The sequence below is a fragment of the Mobula hypostoma genome, chromosome 3, assembly GCF_963921235.1.
Source record: "Mobula hypostoma chromosome 3, sMobHyp1.1, whole genome shotgun sequence".
Lineage (NCBI taxonomy): Eukaryota > Metazoa > Chordata > Chondrichthyes > Myliobatiformes > Myliobatidae > Mobula > Mobula hypostoma.
Genome location: NC_086099.1, coordinates 189,076,405 through 189,101,038, shown reverse-complemented (window position 1 = coordinate 189,101,038; position 24,634 = coordinate 189,076,405). Strand labels below are relative to the sequence as shown.

Sequence of the window (24,634 nt, the reverse complement as noted above, 5' to 3'; positions counted from 1 at the left end):
GCTATGTCCTTTGGCATGTGACGTTTCCACCCTGGGGAAGACACTGACCATCTAACCTATCTGAGTTTCTCATAATTTTATATATATATCCGTTGGGTTATCCCTTGGTCTCCAATGCTCCAGAGAAAACGATCTAAGTTTGTACAACCTCCCCTCCAATCCAGGCAATGTCCTATTCTACGCTGTGGAAAGCCTCCACATCCTGTAATGTGACCAGAAATGCGCACACTATTTCAAATGTTATTTAACCAAAGCCTTTATAGAACTGCAGCATGACTCTTCCCAGACTTCAAAAGAAAGTGAACTATTGATTTCAGTTAAAGCTTGATTACTATTATTTGATTAACATTGATTATTTGTTGTAGTTAGCAAATTTTTGTATGGTTCTTGTACTATACATTCATTTGTTTATCTGTTGAAAGCAGATTTTTTTGCTCATTGGTCAAAACCAGACATGTTTTAACACAGCTGAATATTCCAATTGGTATCAAACTAGAATAAGTTAATTAATCTAATGACCATGGTTTTGCAAACCATCTTTTGTTAGGATTGATGTTACTGCAACTTGGAAGGGAGGAGGAAAAGAGTGGAAAGAAATCAAGAAAAAAATAATTATATTTTTCTCTACAAATAGACTGTGGATATCCATAAAGAAAAAGTGGCTCGCCGTGAGATTGGTATTCTCACTACCAACAAGAACACATCAAGAACTCATAAGATCATAGCACCAGCCAGTGTTGAACGGCCAGTAAGATACATTCGGAAGCCAATAGACTACACAGTACTAGATGATGTTGGCCATGGTGTGAAGGTAAAATTATTAATATACATAACTCCAAGATAAATATTCCAGTTGTATACTTAAAGTTTCAAGTACCAGCTGTTTTAGTGCAAGCCCACGTGCAGCTTTGGCTGATTTAAGTATATGTTGATTCGGTGGACCTGATTTATTTTAAATTCACTTTGCAAAATAATGTTGTAGACAGTGACCTAGAGTTCAGTATTGTTGCAGAAGATTATTTGGAGCCTTTCCTATATCCCATCCCCAAATAAAAATCAAATATTTGTTGTCCAAATCTTCTAAATGTAGAAACAAAGTAAAATGAATTTTCTTTAAGTTATTTGGCTTTGCAATAAATTCAACATGAATATATTTACCTGGTGTTTTGGAATTTTAGAAATCTTGATCCTTTAACTGAACCAACTAAGTATAGAAGGTGCATTTTTAGTTCCTATATTCCAGATTGAATGGTAAGGATTGGGGTATTTAGAAGTCTGTAGGAAATTTTGGCACAGTAATTGTATGCTTCCTGTGTAAATATTATTGGAAATTGATGTAGGTTGAATGTTCAGATTGGTTACAAAGAAGTGTTCAATTGTTATAATTTTACAAAACCAGATTAATATTGCATTCATACTAGACTTTCTATTTTGTTATAAACAAATCTGTTGAAAACTTGAATTGGCAGCTTTATTTTTTTTCTCACACTGAAGTTGACTGTGGTTAACTATGAGGGTTAATGTTTGAATTGGCAGAAGATTATTGTCATAGCACAGCTTCAGTGTTTGGTCATCTCAAAAAGATAGCAAATTGACTTCAATATCCTGCTTTAGACTATTTATTTGACAGGGAAATGACATTTGTTGTACTTTATCTGCACCAGATCCTTTTGCTTGTTCTGTTTCTCACCATGTGGTTTGCCTCAAAGATTTAGTAGCTGTTTGGTTAAAAGTCAAGGTTTTCAATTCATCCTGTTCCAGAAACTTGAACATAAAAATGATGGTGTGACACTTTAGACAGTGTGCCTTCCTCATTATTTCACCATAGTGCCTTATTTCAGATGGTGTGTTTAAACAGATGGTATGTTTTCTGTCTGAGGTCAATGTATGGAATTCCACAGCACTATTTTGAAGGAGGGTGTTATTCCCAGTATCCTGCCAAATAATTACCCTGAAGCAACTTCAATAACAAATTTATCTCATCACCAAATTGCTGTTTGTGGGTGTTGGATTGTGCAAGCTATGGTGCCTGTGTTTCCATGGTTACAACATTGACTGCAAGTGTGGTATAAGTGCATTCTTACAGTGACAAGAGATACCAGATAACATTTCTTAGTCTCTACAGTTACACATAATAAAACTTTGTGTCCATTCATGAGTTTAATCATTTTTTAACTCACCTGAAGTTGTGCCATAGGTTTATGAACCCATAAAACCAAGAACCAAGGTATAATAATACTGCATACCCTTAATGACACAAGTTTGAAAAGTAAACAGTATAACGCTACTGGTGCCTAATATGTGATAAGACCTGGATGGTGACAGAGTTAGGCAGCCTTACATCCCGCGGGAGGCAGGGGCGGGGATGAAGCTGTTTCCCATCCTAACAGTTCTTGTCCCAATACGTCTTGCCTGATTTGGGGGAGGGGGTCCAAAGAGATTGTGGATGGATGGGAAGGATCCTTGACAGTGCTAAGGATCCTGCATATGCGGCGCTCCTTTTTCTTTTTAAATCTTTTTATTGAGTAAGTATACAAAAAAGGTAAGCCATATAAACATTAATACAATGTTAAAGTATAATAAAATTCCAAAAGATAACAATACCAAAAAGAAAATACTACAAACAATGTAATTTAAGCATAAGAAACCAAGATAACATAATAGTATACTAAATTTTATATATATCAATGGAAAAAAAAGAAAAAAAACCCCCCAAAAAAAAACCCACCGTGCAGCTAACTAAAAGCAAGGCAAAGCAATGGGCTAACTTGAAACCAAACAGAGTTAAACTTAAAATCACGTCCTCAATCCCGACCTCCATTAAAAACAGTGGAAAAAAAAACAAGAAGGGTAAATATTACATTAAATGAAAATATCGAATAAAAGGTCCCCAAATCTGTTCAAATTTAAATGAAGAATCATAAAGGTTACTTCTAATTTTCTCCAAATTCAAACATAAAATCGTCTGAGAAAACCAAAAAAAGGTAGTTGGAGCATTAAGCTCTTTCCAATGTTGTAAAATACATCTTTTCGCCATTAAAGTAAGAAATGCAATCATTCTACGGGCTGAAGGGGAAAGATTACTAGAAATTTTAGGTAGTCCAAAGATAGCAGTAATAGGGTGAGGAGAGATATCTATATTTAATACCTTAGAAATAATATTGAAAATATCTCTCCAAAAAGTTTCCAAAGTAGGGCAAGACCAAAACATATGAGTTAAAGAGGCTATCTGCCCCGAACATCTATCACAGAAAGGATTAATATGCGAGTAAAAACGCGTTAACTTATCTTTGGACATATGTGCTCTATGAACCACTTTAAATTGAATTAGGGAATGTTTAGCACAAATAGAGGAAGTATTAACTAATTGTAAAATCTGCCCCCAATCATCCACAGAAATGGTAAGCCCCAATTCCTGTTCCCAATCTACCCTAATCTTATCAAATGGAGCTTTCCTAAGTTTCATAATAATATTATAAATCATAGCCGATGCACCTTTCTGACATGGATTAAGGTTAATTATCGAATCTAAAATATATATAGGAGGAAGCATTGGAAAGGAAGAAAGTATAGTACTTAGGAAATTTCTAACTTGTAAATATCTAAAAAAATGTATTCTTGATAAGTTATATTTATTAGATAATTGTTCAAAAGACATAAGAGAACCATCTAAAAATAAATCCAAAAACCGTAAAATACCCTTAGTCTTCCAAGTTTGAAAAGCGCGATCCGTAAAAGAGGGAGGAAAAAATATGTTACCTAAAATAGGAATCGCTAACCCGAATTGATTAAGATCAAAAAATTTTCTGAATTGAAACCAAATGCGCAAAGCATATTTAACTATCGGGTTAGAGACCTGCTTAAGACGTTTCGAATCAAAAGGAAGAGAGGAACCTAAAATAGAACCAAGTGTATAACCCTGAACAGATTGTAATTCCAATGCTACCCATTTAGGAATAGATAGTATGTCCCGGTCAAGTAACCAAAATTTCATATGTCGAATATTAATAGCCCAATAATAAAATCTAAAGTTAGGTAATGCTAAACCTCCATCTCTCTTAGCTTTCTGTAAATGTATTTTACCCAGTCTCGGATTCTTATTCTGCCAAATAAATGAAGAAATTTTAGAGTCAACTTTATCAAAAAAAGATTTAGGAACGAAAATTGGTAATGCTTGAAACACATATAAAAATTTTGGCAAAAAAAACATCTTAACTGCATTAATACGACCAATCAAAGTTAAATATAAGGGAAACCATTTAGATGAAAGTTGAGTAATATGGTCTATTAACGGTAAAAAGTTAGTCTTAAATAAATCTTTATGTTTACAAGTAATTTTAATCCCAAGATATGAAAAGTAATTATTAATCAATTTAAATGGAAATTTATAATATAAGGGAAGATGTTTATTAATCGGAAAAAGTTCACTCTTACTAAGATTTAATTTATAACCTGAGAAAAGACCAAATTGTGCTAATAACTCTAAAACAGCAGGAATGGATCTCTCAGGATTAGAAATATATAAAAGTAAATCATCAGCATAGAGTGATAATTTATGGGACTTTAATCCCCGAGTTATCCCAGTAATATTTGAAGATTCTCGAATAGCAATTGCAAGAGGTTCTAATGCAATATCAAATAATAGGGGACTAAGAGGACAGCCTTGTCGAGTACCACGAAAGAGAGGAAAAAAAGGTGAGTTTAAAGAGTTAGTACGAACCGAGGCTACAGGGGAGTGATATAACAGTTTAATCCAGGATATAAATTTCAAGCTAAAATTAAACATTTCAAGCACCTTAAATAAATAAGGCCATTCTACTCTATCAAAAGTTTTCTCGGCATCTAAAGAAATAACACACTCAGGAACATTTTGTGAGGGAGTATAAACGATATTTAACAATGTACGAATATTATAAAAAGAGTAACGACCTTTAATAAACCCCGTTGGGTCTTCCGAAATAATAGAAGGAAGTACTTTTTCTAGTCTATTTGCTAATAACTTAGAAAAAACTTTAGAATCAACATTTAATAAAGATATTGGTCTATAAGATGCACATTGAGCAGGGTCTTTATCCTTCTTTAGTATTAAAGAAATTGCTGCTCTATTAAAAGATTCCGGAAGTTTACCAAGTTTCAAAGAAGCCTCAAAAACCTTATAGAGCCAAGGAATCAATAAAGAAGCAAAACATTTATAAAATTCAACGGTAAACCCATCAGGGCCAGGAGCTTTCCCCAGATTCATAGAAAAAATAACATTCTTAATCTCATCCATTGTAATGGAAGTATCTAATAAAGAAGACATATCCTGTGAAATCTGAGGGAAGTCTAACTTATCTAAAAAATCATTCATATATTTAGAATCTCGAGGAGACTCTGATTGATATAAAGAAGAATAAAAATCACAAAAGGTTTGATTAATCCCCACATGATCCAATATCAATCGATCATTTTGGTTATAAATCTGATTGATTTGAGATTTAACATAATTAGATTTCAATTGATTAGCCAGCAGCTTGCCAATTTTATCACTGTGAACATAAAAATCACTTCTTGTTTTCTTTAATTGGTTTACAATTGAGGACGAGAGTAGTAAACTGTGTTCCATTTGAAGTTCAGTTCTTTGTTTGTATAGCTCCTCAGAAGGAGCCATAACATATTTCTTATCAATTTCTTTAATCTTGTCCACAATTGCCATCTCCTCCTGCTTCTGTTTCTTCCTCAAAGCAACGGAATACGAAATAATCTGACCCCGAATATAGGCTTTAAAAGTGTCCCAAAGAGTGTTGACCGAAATATCTTCTGTATGGTTAATTGTAAAAAAAAGCTCAATCTGTTCATTCATAAAATTAACAAAGTCCGAGTCCTGAAGCAACAGCGAATTAAAACGCCATTGTCTATTGTTTGGTATATTGGCCATAATTTTAATAGAAAGCTTAAGTGGAGCATGATCCGAAATGGTTATAGAATCATAATCACATTTAATCACTGAAGGAATGAGACGAGAATCAATGAAAAAATAATCAATTCTTGAATAGGAATGATGAACATGTGAAAAGAAGGAAAAATCTTTTTCCTGAGGATGCAGAAAACGCCAAATGTCTGTCGACCCAGAATCAGAAAGGAAAAAATTAATCAAATTTGCAGATTTATTAGGTAAAGTCCGTAAAGGAGCCGAACGGTCCAAAGCTGGAGATAAACAGGTATTAAGATCTCCGCCCCAAATCAATGAAAACTCGTTCAAATTCGGAAACTGATCAAACAATGATTTATAAAATTCCGGACAATCCATATTAGGAGCATAAACATTAACCAAAACTACTTTTTTATTAAATAGTAAACCACTAACCAATAAAAATCTACCATTCGGATCAGAGATAATATCCTGTTGTATAAAAGTAACTGAGGAATCTATAAAAATAGAGACGCCTCGAATCTTAGCATTGGAGTTCGAATGAAATTGTTGCCCCTTCCAGAATTTGAAAAAACGTAGTCTGTCCCCCCTCCGTACATGGGTCTCTTGTAAAAATAAAATTTGTGCTTTAAGTCTCCGGAACACTTTAAAAACTTTTTTCCTTTTAATAGGATGATTAAGACCATTAGTATTCCAGGAGACAAAATTAATAATAGACTCCATAAATCCTAAAGTCAACCCACAACAAGGAGGATTGACAATAGGCGCGACCCACAAACCCGGAGAGGAAACAGAACATACAAAAGATACCGGGGAAAAGGACGCAACCAGTACTTCAATAATGTATATAGCCCAAAGAGAAACAAACTAAAACGTGAAGCCCCTCCCACCACCCTCCACCCCAAGACCCCAAGGTAAAATCTAAAGCAGACCCGCCAGAAAGAAGCAAGCGCTAAAACTACCCCCATGACTTCCGGTATACGCTCCCTAAAAAAAAGGTATAAATATGAAAAGGATCAGCTAATTGTAAAACAGTAAAAAAATAAGTAAAAAAAAGTTAGCTCAATTAAAATACACACAGAACAGAACAAAAGCCGGAAAATATATATTAAAAAAAAACACAATAAACCTCAAACTCATGAATAGACACAGCAACAAAAAAAATAGGATTATTAACATAAAGTGATTATAAAAAGCAAAACAGAATAAAATTTAAAAAAAAACTACAAAATATAAGGCCGCACAGGAAATACGTAAGATGACAAAAGGGAAGTAACCACCCAGAATCCCCTGGGAAAAGAAAGAAATGACGCAGTTAAAAAGAAAGTTTAGCAGCCATATTAAGAAGTCAAAAGTAAACTTTTCTGCCCAAATAGGGCACAGAAAAGTTAAAACCAACCAATTCACAGCCTCCGATCAATGGAGATAATTAAAAAAAGGCAATTAAGATGTTGAAGATGAAAGTTGATCCAGATAACTCTGGGCATCCGATGGAGAATCAAAAAAACGAAGGGCTCCATCTAACATGCGAATCCTTAGACGTGCAGGGTACAGCAGCGCTGGTCTTAAATCCATCTTATAGAATTCCGACATCACAGATCTGTAACGGACCCGTTGGTCCCAGATTGGTTTACTGAAATCTTCCACGAATCGGAACTTAAGATCCGAAAAATCAACGAAACCTTTAGATCGAGCGAATCGAAACAGTCTCTCCTTGTCTTGAAAATAATGAAAACGTAAAATAACATGCCTAGGTCTATCTGACCTAGACGAGTATGATGGGATTCTGTGAACACGATCCAGTAGCGGTGGTTGGTCAGGAAATACAGTAGGGAATGCATCTTTTAAAAGTTGAGAGAAATATTTCATGGGGTTGTTGGCTTCAACAGCTTCCCTCACGCCAATCATTCGTAAATTCTGCCGTCGCATTCTAGATTCCAAGTCAGAGTTTTTAAAAGTCAAAAAGTCAAGTTTCTTCTTCATTACATTAATTGTTTCTTCGATTTTCCCCATCTTAAGCTCACTTTGTTGCGCGAATTTTTGAAGATCAGATATAGCCGACTGATGTTCCGCAATACATGTTTGCATCTTATCAATTAAATCGGCAATTTTCTGGAAATTAGTTGAGATTTCCGTATGAATCAGGTCTTTAACAGAGCCTGCAATTTCCGTACGAATCATCTCCCTAACAGAGGTTGAAATTTCCCTCTGAATTAACTCCGATATCGCTTTCAAAGTCACCGGTGATTCAGTCCGGGGGAGATCCGTAGCTTTCGGTTTAACCGGAGGTTTACCATCCTTGCCGTTTTTCCCGTTCTTAGACATAGCAGATCTAAGTATCATCCAATTGTCAGAGAATTCAGTTTAATTCAAAGTATTGTAAAAATTGATGCCTTAATGGTTAATTAAAGTATAGCTGACCATAGAGAAAAAAAAACTCAGAGGTAATGGAGCGAGTCAAGAACGCGACTTCACTCCATGAGCGCTACCGGAAGTCTCCCATATGCGGCGCTCCTGATAAATATATCTGATTTATAGGTAGATGTGCTGCTCATTTCAGGTCTGCGATGAAAGATGGTTTATTCATTTTTCAATAATCAAATTGTATATTTGAAAGTTTTTTTTAAACTTTGTGATGGAGAATTGTTGGATGGGCACGTTAGCCCTAACGTGCAACAGATTGCAATTTGAACATAAATCTCAGGTATGAGCTTGTTTCAGTGAGCAATGCAACTTATTGCCTCCGAACATTGTTAAACGACCAAATTGTATCTTTGTTCCAATTCTGTTTCAGTTTAAATCATTATTTCGCCCCCCCCCCCCCCATGTTCTATTGAAGTGACTTCATTCATCTGCTTTATTGAAAGACAGTTTGGGAAGTTTATTTTGATGACAATATTAAAATGGTTAGGGGACACAGCTAATAGAACTGCCACCTCCACAGCTTCAATGACCCCTTGAAGCCTGACTCTGGGTGGTTGTTGTTGTTTTTTTTTGAGGGGTTTGCAGAATCTGCCTGTGACCCTGTGGGTTTTCCAAAAAGCTCCAGCTCCTTACACATACTGCAGGTGTATGGATTTGTAGATTATTTGGCCACTTGGGTGGGTAGGGGGAGTGAGTAGTTAGAAATGTGGGGAGATTGAGTACAGGGAAAGGTATTGGAGAGTTGTAAATAATGGGTCTTCTGTGACTTGGTGTGGACTTAGTTGGCCAAAATGGCCAAGTTGGCCATGTTGTCTGGACATATTTCTAGAATCATATTTTTTCAAGTGATTATCAAAAGATTTGCATACTGAATATATTTTTTACATATTTTAAAAATAACATGCATCCTTATTTAACTGAAATGCTTTGATAGGATAGGAATGAAGCTGGGAGAGTTTAAACTTTAATCCAACTTGGATGGTTCTGTTTTGATCTCCATTCCTGATATGGCGTATTCATTAACTTCCCACACATTCCCAGAAGGCTAGGTGGGGAAGAAAAAATTGCTCAATGTTCACTTTGTTTTGCTGTTGTGGTTCTTTCTAGAAATGGGAGTAAATTAACATTGGACCTGCCAGCGGTAATATGTAGAGTATGGCACCACATGGCTGGTTAACTTAATCCATGAGCAAACTGCAAGAGCAGAAAAATGATAGGGACTTGTTATGCCATCTTCCCTTCATTTGCAGAGAAATCAGTTCTCAAATAAAAATCATGTAGAACCTCTTTCTTTTCAACTCAAAACATTTAGTAGTCAGTGAAATACTTCTAAAACATGGGTGTGGTGGTTTCATCATTAAGTTACAATATTAGTATCCAGAGGGCTGCACTATTGATCTGGGAATAGTTTCAAATTGCATTTCAGGAGCTGGAATCATGTCAGTAGTAACAATGAAGCTACTGGATTTTAATTAATTCACCTGGCTTGTCCTTCAGGACAAAAAGTCTGTTGTCTTACATTCATCTGGTGGCGCTGGAGTTGCAATGCTAATGAGCTGGCGTGTCAACTGCTTTCTGACATGGCCTAGTACAATATAGAGTGGTAGTCAGTTGTTTGAATATAGAAGAGTTTTTTTTGCATAGAAAACTAGTACAAGTATCTTAATTGAGGAATAAATACATATCCCAAGAAATGGATTAGGATGTAATTCTGATCTGACAAGTCACTAACATTGTAGAACTCCTTAGAGATGTAAAGCTAGAAATTATGATAGCAACTTATTGATATAAACAAAGACAGTTAGTAGAGTAGTTCATGAAAGCAGTTTGAGGCTAGCTACGTATGGGCAATTAAATGCTGGCTTAGCCATCAATACTCACATCCTTTGAATTGTATGTATTGCTTCACAGTTCAAAGTAGATTTATTACCAAAGTACATACAGTGGCATGCAAAAGTTTGGGCACCCTTGGTCAAAATTTCTGTTTCTGTGAATAGCTAAGTGAGTAAAAGATGACCTGATTTCCAAAAGGCATAAAGTTAAAAATGGCACAATTCTTTAATATTTTAAGCAAGATTACTTTTTTATTTCCATCTTTTACAGTTTCAAAATAACAAAAAAGGAAAAGGGCCCGAAGCAAAAGTTTGGGCACCCTGCATGGTCACTACTTAGTAACACCCCCTTTGGCAAGTATCACAGCTTGTAAACGCTTTCTGTAGCCAGCTAAGAGTCTTTCAATTCTTGTTTGGGCGATTTTCACCCATTCTTCCTCGCAGAAGGCTTCTAGTTCTGTGAGATTCTTGGGCCGTCTTGCATGCACTGCTCTTTTGAGGTCTATCCACAGATTCTCGATGATGTTTAGGTCAGGGGACTATGAGGGCCATGGCAAAACCTTCAGCTTGCGCCTCTTGAGGTAGTCCATTGTGGATTTTGAGGTGTGTTTAGGATCATTATCCTGTTGTAGAAGCCACCCTCTTTTCATCTTCAGCTTTTTTTTTTACAGACGGTGTGATGTTTGCTTCCAGAATTTGTTGGTATTTAATTGAATTCATTCTTCCCTTAACAGTTGGAGAGGTGTTCTTCTCATGAAATTCTGCACCCTTTTTTTCTCCAAACATACCTTTGCTCATTGTAGCCAAAAAGTTCTCTCTTAACTTCTTCAGTCCACAGGACTTGTTTCCAAAATGCATCAGGCTTGTTTAGATTAGTGGTCACCAATCTTTTTAAGCCCAAGATCCCCTATCTTGGCCTAAGTGAAAGGTAAGATCTATCTAATAAATCGTTTAAAGAAGAAACAGCTCAGATTGTACTTCCAATTTGAGGCCTTTTATTTGGGCTAATTATATTTGAATTACACAAATACTTTTGTCAAACTTTCAAATTAATTCAAACAAGAAAACACTAACTATCATTTCAAACAGGCCATAGCTGTCTTTCTTTAAGAATATTACAATACTTCACACCTTTAATTCTAAGTTTCATTATTTAATTTTATTTCAACAGGAAAAATAAATGAATAAAAACTGACTGTTGCACTCAGTGTGATGATTGGGGCTGAATACTTTCTGCTAGTTCCTGAAATTTGGCTCATAACTACAAACAGCCAGTCTCAGACAGTCTGTGAGATGTAGGGTAGCCAACTGTCCCGTATTTGCTGGGACATCCCGTATGTTGGGCTAAAATTAGTTTGTCCCAAACGGGGCCGCCCTTGTCCTGTATTTCCCCCGCCAAGCTAGAGTGTTCGTATGAAACCTTTTGTGCCGAAATGGCGTAAAGCGAAGAAGCAATTACCATTAATTTATATGGGAAAAATTTTTGAGTGTTCCCAGACCACAAAAAACCTACCAAATCATACCAAATAACACATAAAACCTAAAATAACAAATCGTCACGTATGCGCATGTGCAAATAGGTGCCCATGCGAGGCTTCATGGTCGTCTTTCGTGGGGTAAACACAAGTGTTCTGGGATTTGACTGCTACTTTTGTCCCTTATTTGGGAGTGAGGAAGTTGGCACCAATAGTGAGGTGTCTGTCAGTAAGTCAGCTCCTGTACTTAGATTTAATAATTTTAATCTGTGAAAATGCAATTTCACATAGATAAGTTGACCCAAAGTAGGCACTGACTTTTAGTGCTATAAAACCAACATACACACCGCGCATTGCTGGGGCCCCATCAGTAGTAATTGCCACCAGTTTATGACTGGGGATGTCATTTTCATGGACATTTTTTAAACCCATTGTAAATATCCTCACCTCTCATTCTCTCCTTTAATTGCAAAAGAGTGAGGAAGTCCTCCTTTGTTATAAAATCCTGGAAAGCCATTCTGACAAATACAACAAGCTGAGCTGTTTGCATTACATCCAGGGATTCATCGAACTTTAGTGAAAAATATTCACGTCCTCTGACGGTGACTCTATCCTCCTTGTCACTGTTGCAGGGCCAAGTAGTATATTATGTATTGCGGTTGTGATGTCGTTTTTGTTTTTAAAGCCATTAAAAACAGTCTTTGCGGTAATGACCATTGCTTCCTTGAATAAATCGCCATCTGTAAAAGGCTTCTTGTGCTTAGCCAAAAGGTGACTTACACGAAATGATGCTTCAATAGCAGCCTTATTTTAAGCAGCATGTTTTGTGAAAAACGATTGCTGGGCCTTCAACCCCGATTTCAGCTCCTCAACTTTCCTGGCACAAATTGCGCTCTTTAGGGGGTAGGTGTCTTTAAATTTCTTGTAGTTGGTGTTGTGGTGCCGCTCCAGATTCCCTCTTTTAGTCGGTGCTTGTGTTTGGTGGCACAACATACATACACACTTGCCTTTCACCAAGGTAAATAGAAATTCCTCTTCCCATTCTGGATGGAATTTGTACGTTTTCGCCTTCTTCCGTGGAGCCTCCGCCATGCTATCAGGATATCACAAGCGATTGCCGATTGCATCGCCTCTGATCTGGGCTGGCATTTACGTGCTGGGCTGCACCTAATTAATTTGCTTATTTATTTTGGCTTTTTTTCTTAAAGATGTGCTGTGTGCATCCTGACTACCGCTGCGCCACTGCATGCTTCGTGGACCGGGGGTTGGGGACCACTGCCATATATTGATGTTTGCGACAGTCTGTACTCTTATCTAATCTGATTGGTCACTTTGATGCAGCACAAGCTACGCTGAAAACGCGGTGCATGGCGGGGGAACTATACACATGCGTACTGGGCAGAAAGAATGGAACTAAAACCCTGCAACCCGGAAACAATCGTTCTTTATAAACAGCGTTCAGTAGCAAAAGTATTGCTATATTACCATTATTCTAATTAGTATTACTTTTATAATGCTCACATTACAACAGTAATTGTGTATTTATTTTTGATTTTTTTCGGGATCTACTGGGAAAGTCTCAAATATTGACCGGTCAGTCGCGATCGGCGGGTTGGCGACCTCTAGTTTAGATGTTCCTTTGCAAACTTCTGACACTGAATTTTGTGGTGAGGACGCAGGAAAGGTTTTCTTCTGATGACTCTTCCATGAAGGTCATATTTGTGCAGGTGTCGCTGCACAGTAGAACAGTGCACCACCACTCCAGAGTCTGCTAAATCTTCCTGAAGGTCTTCTTCAGTCAAACAGGGGTTTTGATTTGCCTTTCTAGCAATCTTATGAGCAGTTTTCTTGGAAAGCTTTCTTGGTCTTCCAGACCTCAACTTGACCTCCACTGTTCTTGTTAACTGCCATTTCTTAATTCCATTACGAACTGAGGAAACGGCTACCTGAAAATGCTTTGCTATCTTCTTATAGCCTTCTCCTGCTTTGTGGGTATCATTTATTTTAATTTTCAGAGTGCTAGGCAGCTGCTTAGAGGAGCCCGTGGCTGCTGATTGTTGGGACAAGGTTTGAGGAGTCAGGGTATTTATAAAGCTTTGAAATTTGTATCACCTGGCCTTTCCTAACAATGACTGTGAACAAACCATAGCCCTAACAAGCTAATTAAGGTCTGAGACCTTGGTAAAAGTTATCTGAGAGCTCAAATCTCTTGGGGTGCCCCAACTTATGCATGGTGCTCCTTTCCATTTTTTCACTCTAAAATCGTACAAAACAAAAATAATACACTAATCTTGCTTAAAATGTTGAAAAGAATGTTTCATCTTTAACTTTATGACTTTTGTAGATCAGTTCATCTTCTACTCAACTATTCACAGTAACAGAAAATTTGACCGGGTGCCCAAACTTTTGCGTGCCACTGTATATGACACCATATCCAACGCTGAGATTCATTTTGTTGTGCTCATACTCAATATATCTATATAATATAATAACAGAATCAATGAAATACCACCTAACTAGGATGTTCAAGCAGAGTGCAGAAGACAACAAACTGTGCAAATACAAAAATAAGAAATAATAAATAAATAAGCAATAAATATTGAGAACATGAGATGAAGAGTCCTTGAACGTGAGTCATTGGTTGTGGGCATATTTCCATGATGGGCCAAGTGAAGTTATCCCTTTTTAATTCAAGAGCCTGATGGCTGAGAGGCAGTAACTGTTCCTGAACTTAGTGAAGTTAGACCTGAGAGTCCTGTACCACCTTCGTGATGGTAGCAGCGAGAAGATAGCATATGGTAGATGCTGCTTTCCTGTGACAGTGCTTCATGTTGATGTGCTCAATGGCTGGGAGGGCTTTAGCTGTGATGGACTGGCTGATCCACTACTTTTTGTAAGATTTTCTCTTCAAGGACATTGGTGCTTCCATACCAGACTCTGATGCAGCCAGTCAATGTACCCTCCACTACACATCTGAAGAAGTTTGTCAAAGTTTTGGATGTCATGTCAAGTCTCCACAACTCGTAAGGAAGTACAGGTGCTGCTGTGCTTTCTTCGTAATTGCACTTGCATGCTGGGCCCAGGACAGGTCATTCAAAATAACTCCAAGGAATTTAAAGTTGCAGGTCCTTTCCACCTTTGATCCTCCAATGAGGACTGGCTCATGGACCTCTGCTTTCCTTCTCCTGAAGTATATAATCAGCTCCTTAATCTTGCTGACATTGAGTAAGAGGTTGCAGTTATGGTACCACTCCAGGCAGATTTTCAGTCTCCATCCTGCATGCTAATTCATCACTACCTTTGATTTGGACTAGGACAGTGATGACACCAAAAAACTTGAATATAGCATTGGAGCTGTGCTTAGCCCCAAAGTCATAAGTGTAAAGTGAGTAGAGCAGGGGACTAAGCACACAACATTGTGCACCAGTGCTGATGGAGATCGTGAAGGAGATGTTTTGCAATCCGGACTGACTGGGGTCTGGAAGTGAGGAAATACAGGATCCAATTGCATAAGGAGGTATTGAGATATTAAAAACATGATATTCAAGTTTATAGTTATAAAAGAAAATTACAGTTTGAAATCTGACTCAATGTCATTAAGTGTTTGTGACTCAGTGGCAGGAATTTTGTCGCATTTGTGCTACTCTTGACTTGCAATCAAAATATGGATGTGGAAAGATCAATATTTGATGTAGTGTTTCTGATTTCAAGTAAATATTTCTGTGATGCTAGTGTAATGCAGTACATTGAACTTTATTTTTTTAGAATCCAAGGAATTACCACGGACTAAAACATAGAAACATAGAAACATAGAAAATAGGTGCAGGAGTAGGCCATTCGGCCCTTCGAGCCTGCACCGCCATTTATTATGATCATGGCTGATCATCCAACTCAGAACCCAGCCTTCCCTCCATACCCCCTGACCCCTGTAGCCACAAGGGCCATATCTAACTTCCTTTTAAACATAGCTAATGAACTGGCCTCAACAGTTTGCTGTGGCAGAGAATTCCACAGATTCACCACTCTCTGTGTGAAGAAGTTTTTCCTAATCTCGGTCCTAAAAGGCTTCCCCTCTATCCTCAAACTGTGACCCCTCGTTCTGGACCTCCCCAACATCGGGAACAATCTTCCCGCATCTAGCCTGTCCAATCCCTTTAGGATCTTATACGTTTCAATCAGATCCCCCCTCAATCTTCTAAATTCCAACGAGTACAAGCCCAGTTCATCCAGTCTTTCTTCATATGAAAGACCTGCCATCCCAGGAATCAATCTGGTGAACCTTCTTTGTACTCCCTCTATGGCAAAGATGTCTTTCCTCAGATTAGGGGACCAAAACTGCACACAATACTCCAGGTGTGGTCTCACCAAGGCCTTGTACAACTGCAGTAGTACCTCCCTGCTCCTGTACTCGAATCCTCTCGCGATCTTTGGAAATGCTTTATTGTATTCTATTTCATTTTGAATTAGTTATAATAGATTCATTCAGGATAGAAACAGGCCCTTTGACCCACTGAATCTGTGCTGGCTATCAATCAAGTCCTGTCCAATTACTGGAATTCTGAAGCCGAAAAATAGCATGTAATGAGGGAGATTTGTGCTATTCCATCCACACTGTGGGTTTCCTTCCGATCAGTATCATATGGCACCTGACAATATTTGAGGAAAGAGAAAGCTATTACAAAAAAAAGCTCAAATTTTCCATGCAGAGAATAGTAAAGATTTGTGGGAAAACTTGCCCCAGTTTTCACTTTGCTGGTTCAACTTGCTCAAGATTAGAAATTGATACAGAAGTAAATAACACAATTATGAATGGAGTCTGTAACGAGCATTTTTAGTAAATGATAAACAATTGGTTTCAAAGCAAAAATGAAGCTGCTGTTCAAATTTTTCTTGAACTGCTGAGCAATAAGTTAGCATCATGATTGAACAGATGTTATTATATTAGGTGTAAACCTGTCTCTGAACTGACTTTAAGGATCAACACCTGAAATGTTATTTCCTGCTAGTAGCTGAACGTGTGTGGTTCCAAGGCCGGAAGCAGTCTATTTGTATTTTGGTATATATGTGACACAACATGGATATGGGAATAAAATAATAATTCACAGTATATTCTACAAATTTGTAAGTAATTTTATATGAACAGATTCCATTTTATAATTAAGGATTATATGTCTCCAATTAGCATTAGTACTAACATTATGTGAAATATTTGCTTCCAGGGGAATTTCACAGCTCTATCAGATTTTTTTCCTCTGGAAGAATATTTCAGTTCAATGTAAATGCAGTGAATTGTACGTGAGACTAGTTATGCCCTTGAAATGCACTTAAAATTTTAATTGGGACTTGCTTGAATTTAAAGCTATTTAATAATGTCATTGAAGCATGGAATGTGTGGGTGGGCCTAACCTTGCTAATTCAAATATTTCAAAACTCTTCTGAATTTGTAGTGTTTTGAATGCTCCTAATTTTCAGCTAAATTATACCACCTTTGATTGAACCAAGAATTTTCAGTTAAAGCTACCCTATTTGTGTCAAGTTCACTCATTTTGAGGATGTTTTAATTGACATGCCTTGTGTTCATAACTTTCTAGCAGTAACCTTGAAAGTGAGATGGTCTTGATTTTAGCTAAACAAAATGCTGTCTTATTATACATGACATGCTTTTCCCCACATGAACGGAAGAGATTAATTTGAGCTGCTTTTTCATAGACTTTAGTTACTTGACCATTTTTTTCAATCTGTAGAAAGCAATGGATATTTTTGTGTGAGGTGAGTTGAGGGTCTTCGTCGGTCAGAGTTGACCATGGATGTTGCGTCTCAGCTGTCTAGATACACAAACCTGGACAGTACGAAATGGTGAGCAAACTGTTGTCCTTGTACCAAGCTGCCCGTCTCCACGCATCTGATGAACCCAAAGAAAGGGCAGAGACCAATTACAGTTTGGTACCACAGTGTCGCAGGAATTGTCAGTCAGCATTGAACTCAATATATGATTGCCTTGGGGACTGCAGCTCTGGGTTTACTCCCGAAGTCTTCCCCACGAGTGGTATAGCTGTAAGGCAGCGGAGGTTTGAGGTCAGAGTTTTCCTTCTAGATGAGCTGTCATCCATTGCCGATGAGCCTCATCTGCCTGAAGCGACTGGTTTTAAGGTGTCAGTAACCCATCTTTGCTCCTCTGTCAGTGGAAACAGTACTACCATGCTTAGTGGCTAAGCCACATGCAAAGGCCAGCAGCTGGACTTGGTTGTCAGAGGCTATTTGAGGTGGACACCATTGGGAACATTTAATAGGTAGTGGAAGCTTGTCCCCATTACCACATTCTGACTATAACAATCTTAAGGAACCTTTTGTAGTGTGAATGAATGAAGAGAGATGGTCATAATTCTCTTGAATTTATTATTCAGCCAGAATTCTGTGGCTGTTCTGAAGTAATCTATGGCTGAATTTTGATGGTGAAACCTAACAGGTCCTCAGTTAACATTTCTGGAAATTAGCAGTCAGAATCTGAACCAACCAAACCTTTGAGCAGTTGGTGTTCGTCACCTAAGGGTGGATTTAAGGGTGCTGCTTTCATAGCAAAGTCAAGTTTATTGTCATATGCAAAAATACATATATGTATGGGAGCAATGGAAAACTTTGATTTGAATGCTGAGCTATAGTTTGGAAGTTGCAACAGACAATTAGATAAATGCTGTGAATAATACAGAAAACACTACAATCTTTCAGTATTAGCTCACAACGCCGGAGTAGTCACATGTTATGTCTGACAGCTTGATTTGAAATGAATTTAAACGTCTGATATTTGAAATCCACCTGCTAATGACTGGCAGGACACTCATCTGCCTACCTCATTTGGGTTCTGGTGAGATTTTTATCCAGAGTTAGGATATTCTGGAGCCTATAAGCATAAGTACTCAATGGACCTAAAGCAATACACTAGCTGTAAACAAACAATGACTTCTCAGTGCTATCTGAGATGATACACTTAAAACAACCAAATTTTCTTGGCTTAAATGAAAGCTCCAGCCCTGGTTGAAACTGGCTCGCACAGAATATTAGAGCTTGATCTTCAATATATTGATTTCTAGATTTACTCATTAATTAATCTGACTTTGTTACATACAAAGATATTCTGTTCAATATTCTGTTTTAAAAATAGCTGGCAATTAATTTGTTAAATTATGATTTTCACATGCAAAGTCTAGAGTCATGGAGAAGTATGGAGCAGAGATAGGCCCTTCAACCCATCTAGTCCATACTGAAACCATTTAAACTGCCTACTTACATCGACCTGCACTGGGACCATAGCCATTTGTACCACTGTCATTCATGTACCTATGCAAACTTCTCTTGATTGAAATCGAGCTCACATGCATTGCTTGTGCTGGCAGCTCTTTCAACCCTGGTGAGTGCAGAGGTTTCCTCTAGTGTTCCCCTTAATCTTTTCACCTTTCACACTAATTCCATGATGTCTGGTTGTCCCATCCAACCTCAATGGAAAAAGCCTATTTGCATTTACCCTATCTATATCCCTCATAATTTTGTATACCTCTATCAAATTTCTTTTCAATCTAATATGTTCTAAGGAATACAGTTCTAATCCATTCAATCTTTCCTTATAATTCAGGTCCACCAGATCTGGTAACACCCTTGTAAATTTTCTCTGTACTCTTTCAACCTTGTTTACATCTTTCCTATAGGTAGGTGACCAAAACTGCACACAATACTCCAAATTCAGCTCACCAGTGTCTTGTACAACTTCAACATAACATCCTGTCTCCTGTACATTGATTTATGAAGGCCAGTGGGTCAAAAACTTTCTGTATGACCCTGTCTACCTGTGACACCACACAATGAATTTTAGATCTGTATTCCCAGATCCCTTGGTTTTACCACACTCCTCAGTGCCTTACTGTTCACTTTCTAAGACCCACCCTAGTTGGTTCTACCGAAGTGCAAAACCTCGGACTTGCCTGCATTAAATTCCATCTGCCATTTTTCAGCCCACTTTTCTAGCTGATGCAGATCCCTCTGCGAGCCATAGTAGCCTTCCATCCTGTTTACGACATCCCCAGTCTTTGTGTCATCTGCCAATTTGCTGATCCAGTTAACCACATTATCATCCAGATCATTGATAAAGATGACAAAAAACAAAGGACCCAGACCGATCCCTGTGACGTGTCACTCGTTGCAAGCCTCCAGTCAGAGGCAACCACCTACTACCACTTTCTGGCTTCTCCCACAAAGCCTTTGCTTAATCTAATTTACTATCTCGTTTTGAATGCTGAGAGATTGAACCTTTTTGACTAACCTCCCGTGCTGGACCTTGTCAAATGCCTTGCTGGAGTCCAAGTCGACAACAACATCTATTTAAATTTTTTATTGTGCATCCACTTTACTTATTGTTGCACATGTACCATAGTTTATGGCACTAATTAGACTGGAGCTGAACTTTTGGCTCTTTAGTCATGCCATTTAAAATTGGCACCTTTTCCTTGTGCTAAGTTTGTTAATTGACTGATTCTGTAGCTAAGGGTGGAGATACTCTGGAGGTGGAAGTGAAACAATGAAAAAAATACAAACAATAAAAATTAAAATAATATTTGAGGAAGGAAAAGCCCCATGCTTATTTGGTGTAGGTTTACTATTTGTGAATTGAGTCAATTTATACTTTAACTGGGCCTTGGGCAGACAGTGCACAACATTTTTTCAGCTGTATCTCTGCACGCTGGAGCTACGTGTGGTTAACTTCCAAAGTTTTATATGTGCCAAGCAGATCACTTTCAATTTAACTGGCCTTCCCTAGCAAACCTGAAGGGAATCATAGCAATGGTGCAGTCCAATCTTGTTGTTAACTTCTGTAATAACTCGGTTACCCAGCACATGGCCCATGCCTGAGAGATTCAAGCACTCACCTAAACATTAAGTGCTGTCAGTGTCACAGCTTCAACTACTCTTAGTCGGTGCATTCTAACTACTTGCCATTCTCTGGCTGAAGAATGTTTCCTCTTCCCCTCTCAGTCTCTGACCCCTTTCCCTAAGTTTAGTTTTATGAACCTTTCATAGTAAAAAGCTTCCTACATTCTATCTCACTCATGCCTTCAACTTCATGCAACCAAATAATGTCTTAACTGCCTCTACTCCAGGACAAAAAAACCTATGTACTTGTACTTGATTTCAGTGGAAGAGGTCACATTGAGAGTGCAGAATACAATATATAGACTGGAGGAGGTGTACGTGAATCTCTGCTTCACCAGGAAGGGCTATTCAGATCATTGGGTAGTGAGGGAGGTGTAGGAACTTGTGTAACACCTGCAATGGTTGTAGTGGGAAGTGTCAGGGATGGAGAGGGATGACTGAATCAGGTCTTTAGAGAGGTGCTGTGTGGAAAGCAGAAAAGGATTGTGAGAGGAAGATGTGGCTGGCAGTGGGATTGTGTTATAGCTGCCAAAAGTATCGGAGAATATGCAATACAAGTAAGAATTAGCCTGTGCATTAAAATAACATTAACATTACATTTTGTTTGCTGTAGGAACCGTATGGGGTATTCAGTGCATGAACACTGCACAGCACCTCATTCTCGCATGCAGATTTGCATATTAAGATGATATTAAACAGTCTAATTCCTGATCACGTGTTCATCTTCATCTTAGCTTGAACTTCAGTGATCTGAGTTGTTGTATGTATTTCAGTTAATAGAAATGCTAGTTGTGAATGGGTATTGATTGCCTTAGGCCCTTGTTTGTTTTACTGATGGCAAAATACATTGATTTTGAGATTGAATTGTTGGAAATCTGTCAAGTACTTGGCAGTCATGTTCATGTAATCTTGGCTTTTAATTTACAAATAGAGTAGGAATGTTTATCTCAGTGTTAATTGAAGAGGAACCTATTTATTTCCCAGTACCTCAATTGATTTGCTTGTTAATGTGTGCCATTTGCTGAATGACAGGAAACATTAAGTATTAATTATCAGTTGTGTTGCTTAGTTTCTATAGTGAATTTGTTTAGCTTTCTTCTGCCAAGCTTAATAATATGTGGTTAATTTTCCTTTATTTTTTTCTCCTTTTTTGGCAACATTAAGTGGCTTAAAGCCAAGGTAAGACAAACAGTTTCCTTTTGTTGTGCACTGTTGAAATTTCTAATGAAACCTCTGTTCCCATGTCTTTTTGGTATAATGGGAATATAAATGCATTATTTCAATTGGCTTTTCCAATGTGATAAATGTACATTAAAGCAAGAATGCTGTTGTGAATTAACGGCAAAATTCATGAGATTTCACTGTTCGACAGTTAATTGAATTTGGGGTTTTTGGATACGTTGGAAGAATTTTACCGACATCCTAAAATTTTAATGAAGCAAATTATTCTACTCGTATTTCACTTTATAAACCCCTGAAAAATTTGTACGTACATAAAAATGCATATAACTTCCTAAATGGACTAATTAAAAGAATGCTTCAAAGGATGTTATTCTTTCCTCCTGTAATTCAGTTTTAAAACTAAAGCTTCACTTTTCTGTAAACTTCAGGTTTTTCATAAGAATTTTTTTATTACAACTCTTTGCTGGGAAATGCTTTGCAACTCTTCAACTGGGCTAATATTTATCCTTGTACCTGGATACCATTAAGTCATAATGGTGATATTTTGCATTTCAGTTTGGGCACGTTTCTGTCTGCTTTTTTTTAAAAAGAAAGAACTCTATAAATTTACAACATATGAAATGATGCCATTTGGCCCATTGCGATCACATTGGTCAAAGGAACTACTGAAATTAATCTCACTTTTTATAGCTTTGTCTGCAAAACAGAGTTATGATTGCCAGCCCACAGTTCTGCAAAGCAATCATGAAAATCTACTGTAGCCCAATGGTTTTTATGAGTAGCAACACAGTTTATGAATGGTTTTTACAGATTTTACTATTTCTTTGCTATTTTGTACTGACACTTTAGTAGATCCTTCTGACAATCATGTTTTAGGAAGTACTACAATTTATTATTTTGGAGGCTAATTACAACAAACTTCTGAAAACAGGCCAAAAGCACTACATTGAAGCTTCTCTGCTTTTATTTGTATAAATTAATGAAGTTTTCACACGCTGAATTGATTTTTTTTTGACTGTTCTAAGTTCAACAGATTGTGGTTCATTTTATTAAAGGATAAATGATTGTGATTTAATTGAGCTAGTTTCAAAAATGCATTCCTTAACTGTGTGTGTGTGTTTTTTTTTATTGCAGCATGGAGGTAACCAGCCTGCAAGATCAGGCACACTCAGTAGGACAAATCCGCCAACGCAAAAACCACCAAGTCCTCCAATGTCTGGACGTGGAACTTTAGGGTATGTTGTAAGCTTTGAATGGGGAAGCATGGTTTAGCATTTTGCCAATTCATGACCATTGGCATGCTGCGGGGCTGTGTTGGTCCACTGTCGTTTGTCATATAAATGAATTAGATGAGAATGTAGACATGATTAGTATGTTTGTGGATGATGCCAAAATTTTTCATAAGGTGAACAATGAAGGTTGCCCAAGGTTATAACAGGACGTAGATAATTAGAAATGTGGATAAAAAGACAGATGGAATTTAACTTGGACAAATGCAAAGTGATGCATTTGGGAAGTTAACCCAGGGCAAAACAAACAGTGAATGATAGGGCCTTGTATAATTGTAGAACAGAGACCTAGTGGTGCAATTATATAATTTTTTGAATGTCGTGATCCAAGGAGAACGAATGATGGTGTATGGATTTATGGGGCATTGAGCACTAGAGTTGGGATGTTATGTTGCAGCTGTACAAGATGAGACTGCAACTGGAATATTATGTTTCCATATTTCAGGAAAGATGTAATTAAGCTAAAGAGCTGCAGAAAAAGATTCATAACGATGTTGCTAGGACCGAAGAGCTTGAGTTATATAGGGAGACTGGATAAGATGGGACTGTTCCCTGGAGTGAGCGAGGCAGAGGGGTTTAGATGTCAAGAGGGGCATGGTGGTGACTGTCATTCTTGTGCTCCACTACCCTGGGGAATAAGAGTATTAGTTATGAACCTAATACTCGTGCTCCACTACCCTGGGAAAAAGACTGACAATCTATTTAAGATGGAAGAGAAAGATTTAAAGGGGACATGTGGATAAGTTTTTACATAGGTAGTGGATATATACAATGAGCTAAGGTGATACCACCTTCAGGGATTTTTGAACTTGCACATGAGGAAAACGGCTACATGGATAGGATATGGGCCAAGTGCAGCAGGTTTGACTAGCACAGGAAGACGCCTTGGTTGGTACGGACAGTTGGGCAATGGGCCTGTTTGTGTTGGATGACGATGACTCTGACTCTATGCTGTCTAACTACTTTTGAAGGAGAGAGCTAATTTACTGAAATTAGTTGTGCAGTTACACTTGATGTGAGGTTGCACAGGAATTGTTTGTATCCATTGTGTTAGACTGCTTAATTTGAAATGAATTATTGTGAATTAAATGGACTATTTTAGTTTTCTCAAGGTTAGGTGCAAAGTTAATGTTTTAGTTTCGAACTAATCTGCTTTTTTATTTCTATTTTGCATATGTCTTTATTCAATTTAAAGCTTTATGAAATAATATTATGGATAGAACTAACTTGTATAAGATTGCTGTTAACCAAATATAAATTTTTCTGCTGACTGGATTTGGCAGCTCTAGAAGGAACACTGGGCACTCATGTATTGAAACGTCATCTCAAACTCCTGTGGTGCAGAACAGGGACGTGCAGCATTTGCTGAGTGACAGATGGTACTGCATCTGTCACTATGTTCATGGCATCCTTGGTGGGGTGTTTTATTCTTTAATATTCTGTTGGAGAATTACTCTGATACCTATACGCCAGTAGATTAGAAAGAAAATGAGATTTTGTTTGTATAATTTTATTTTAATGTATTTTATTTCTAAGCATTTGCAATTAAATCTTTTAAACTTTTTACACTTAAAATACATAATTTTCAGTGTCTCTGCCAGA

At 37.5% G+C, this 24,634-nt stretch overlaps 1 protein-coding gene across 11 annotated transcripts in view; it reads left to right on the top strand.

The window, feature by feature from the left end:
- The window catches only part of abi1a (abl-interactor 1a), an 88,416-nt gene that overhangs the window by 36,592 nt on the left and 27,190 nt on the right, over positions 1 to 24,634 (top strand). For 7 of the 11 annotated variants that reach the window (XM_063044278.1, XM_063044283.1, XM_063044279.1 and 4 more), the window contains exons 3-5: positions 635 to 811; positions 21,726 to 21,740; positions 22,878 to 22,978. In XM_063044278.1, coding sequence (XP_062900348.1) covers positions 635 to 811; positions 21,726 to 21,740; positions 22,878 to 22,978 — 293 coding nt within the window. The remainder of the gene's footprint in view (positions 1 to 634; positions 812 to 21,725; positions 21,741 to 22,877; positions 22,979 to 24,634) is intronic. The other 4 variants (XM_063044277.1, XM_063044286.1, XM_063044282.1 and 1 more) reach the window with 1 other exon arrangement.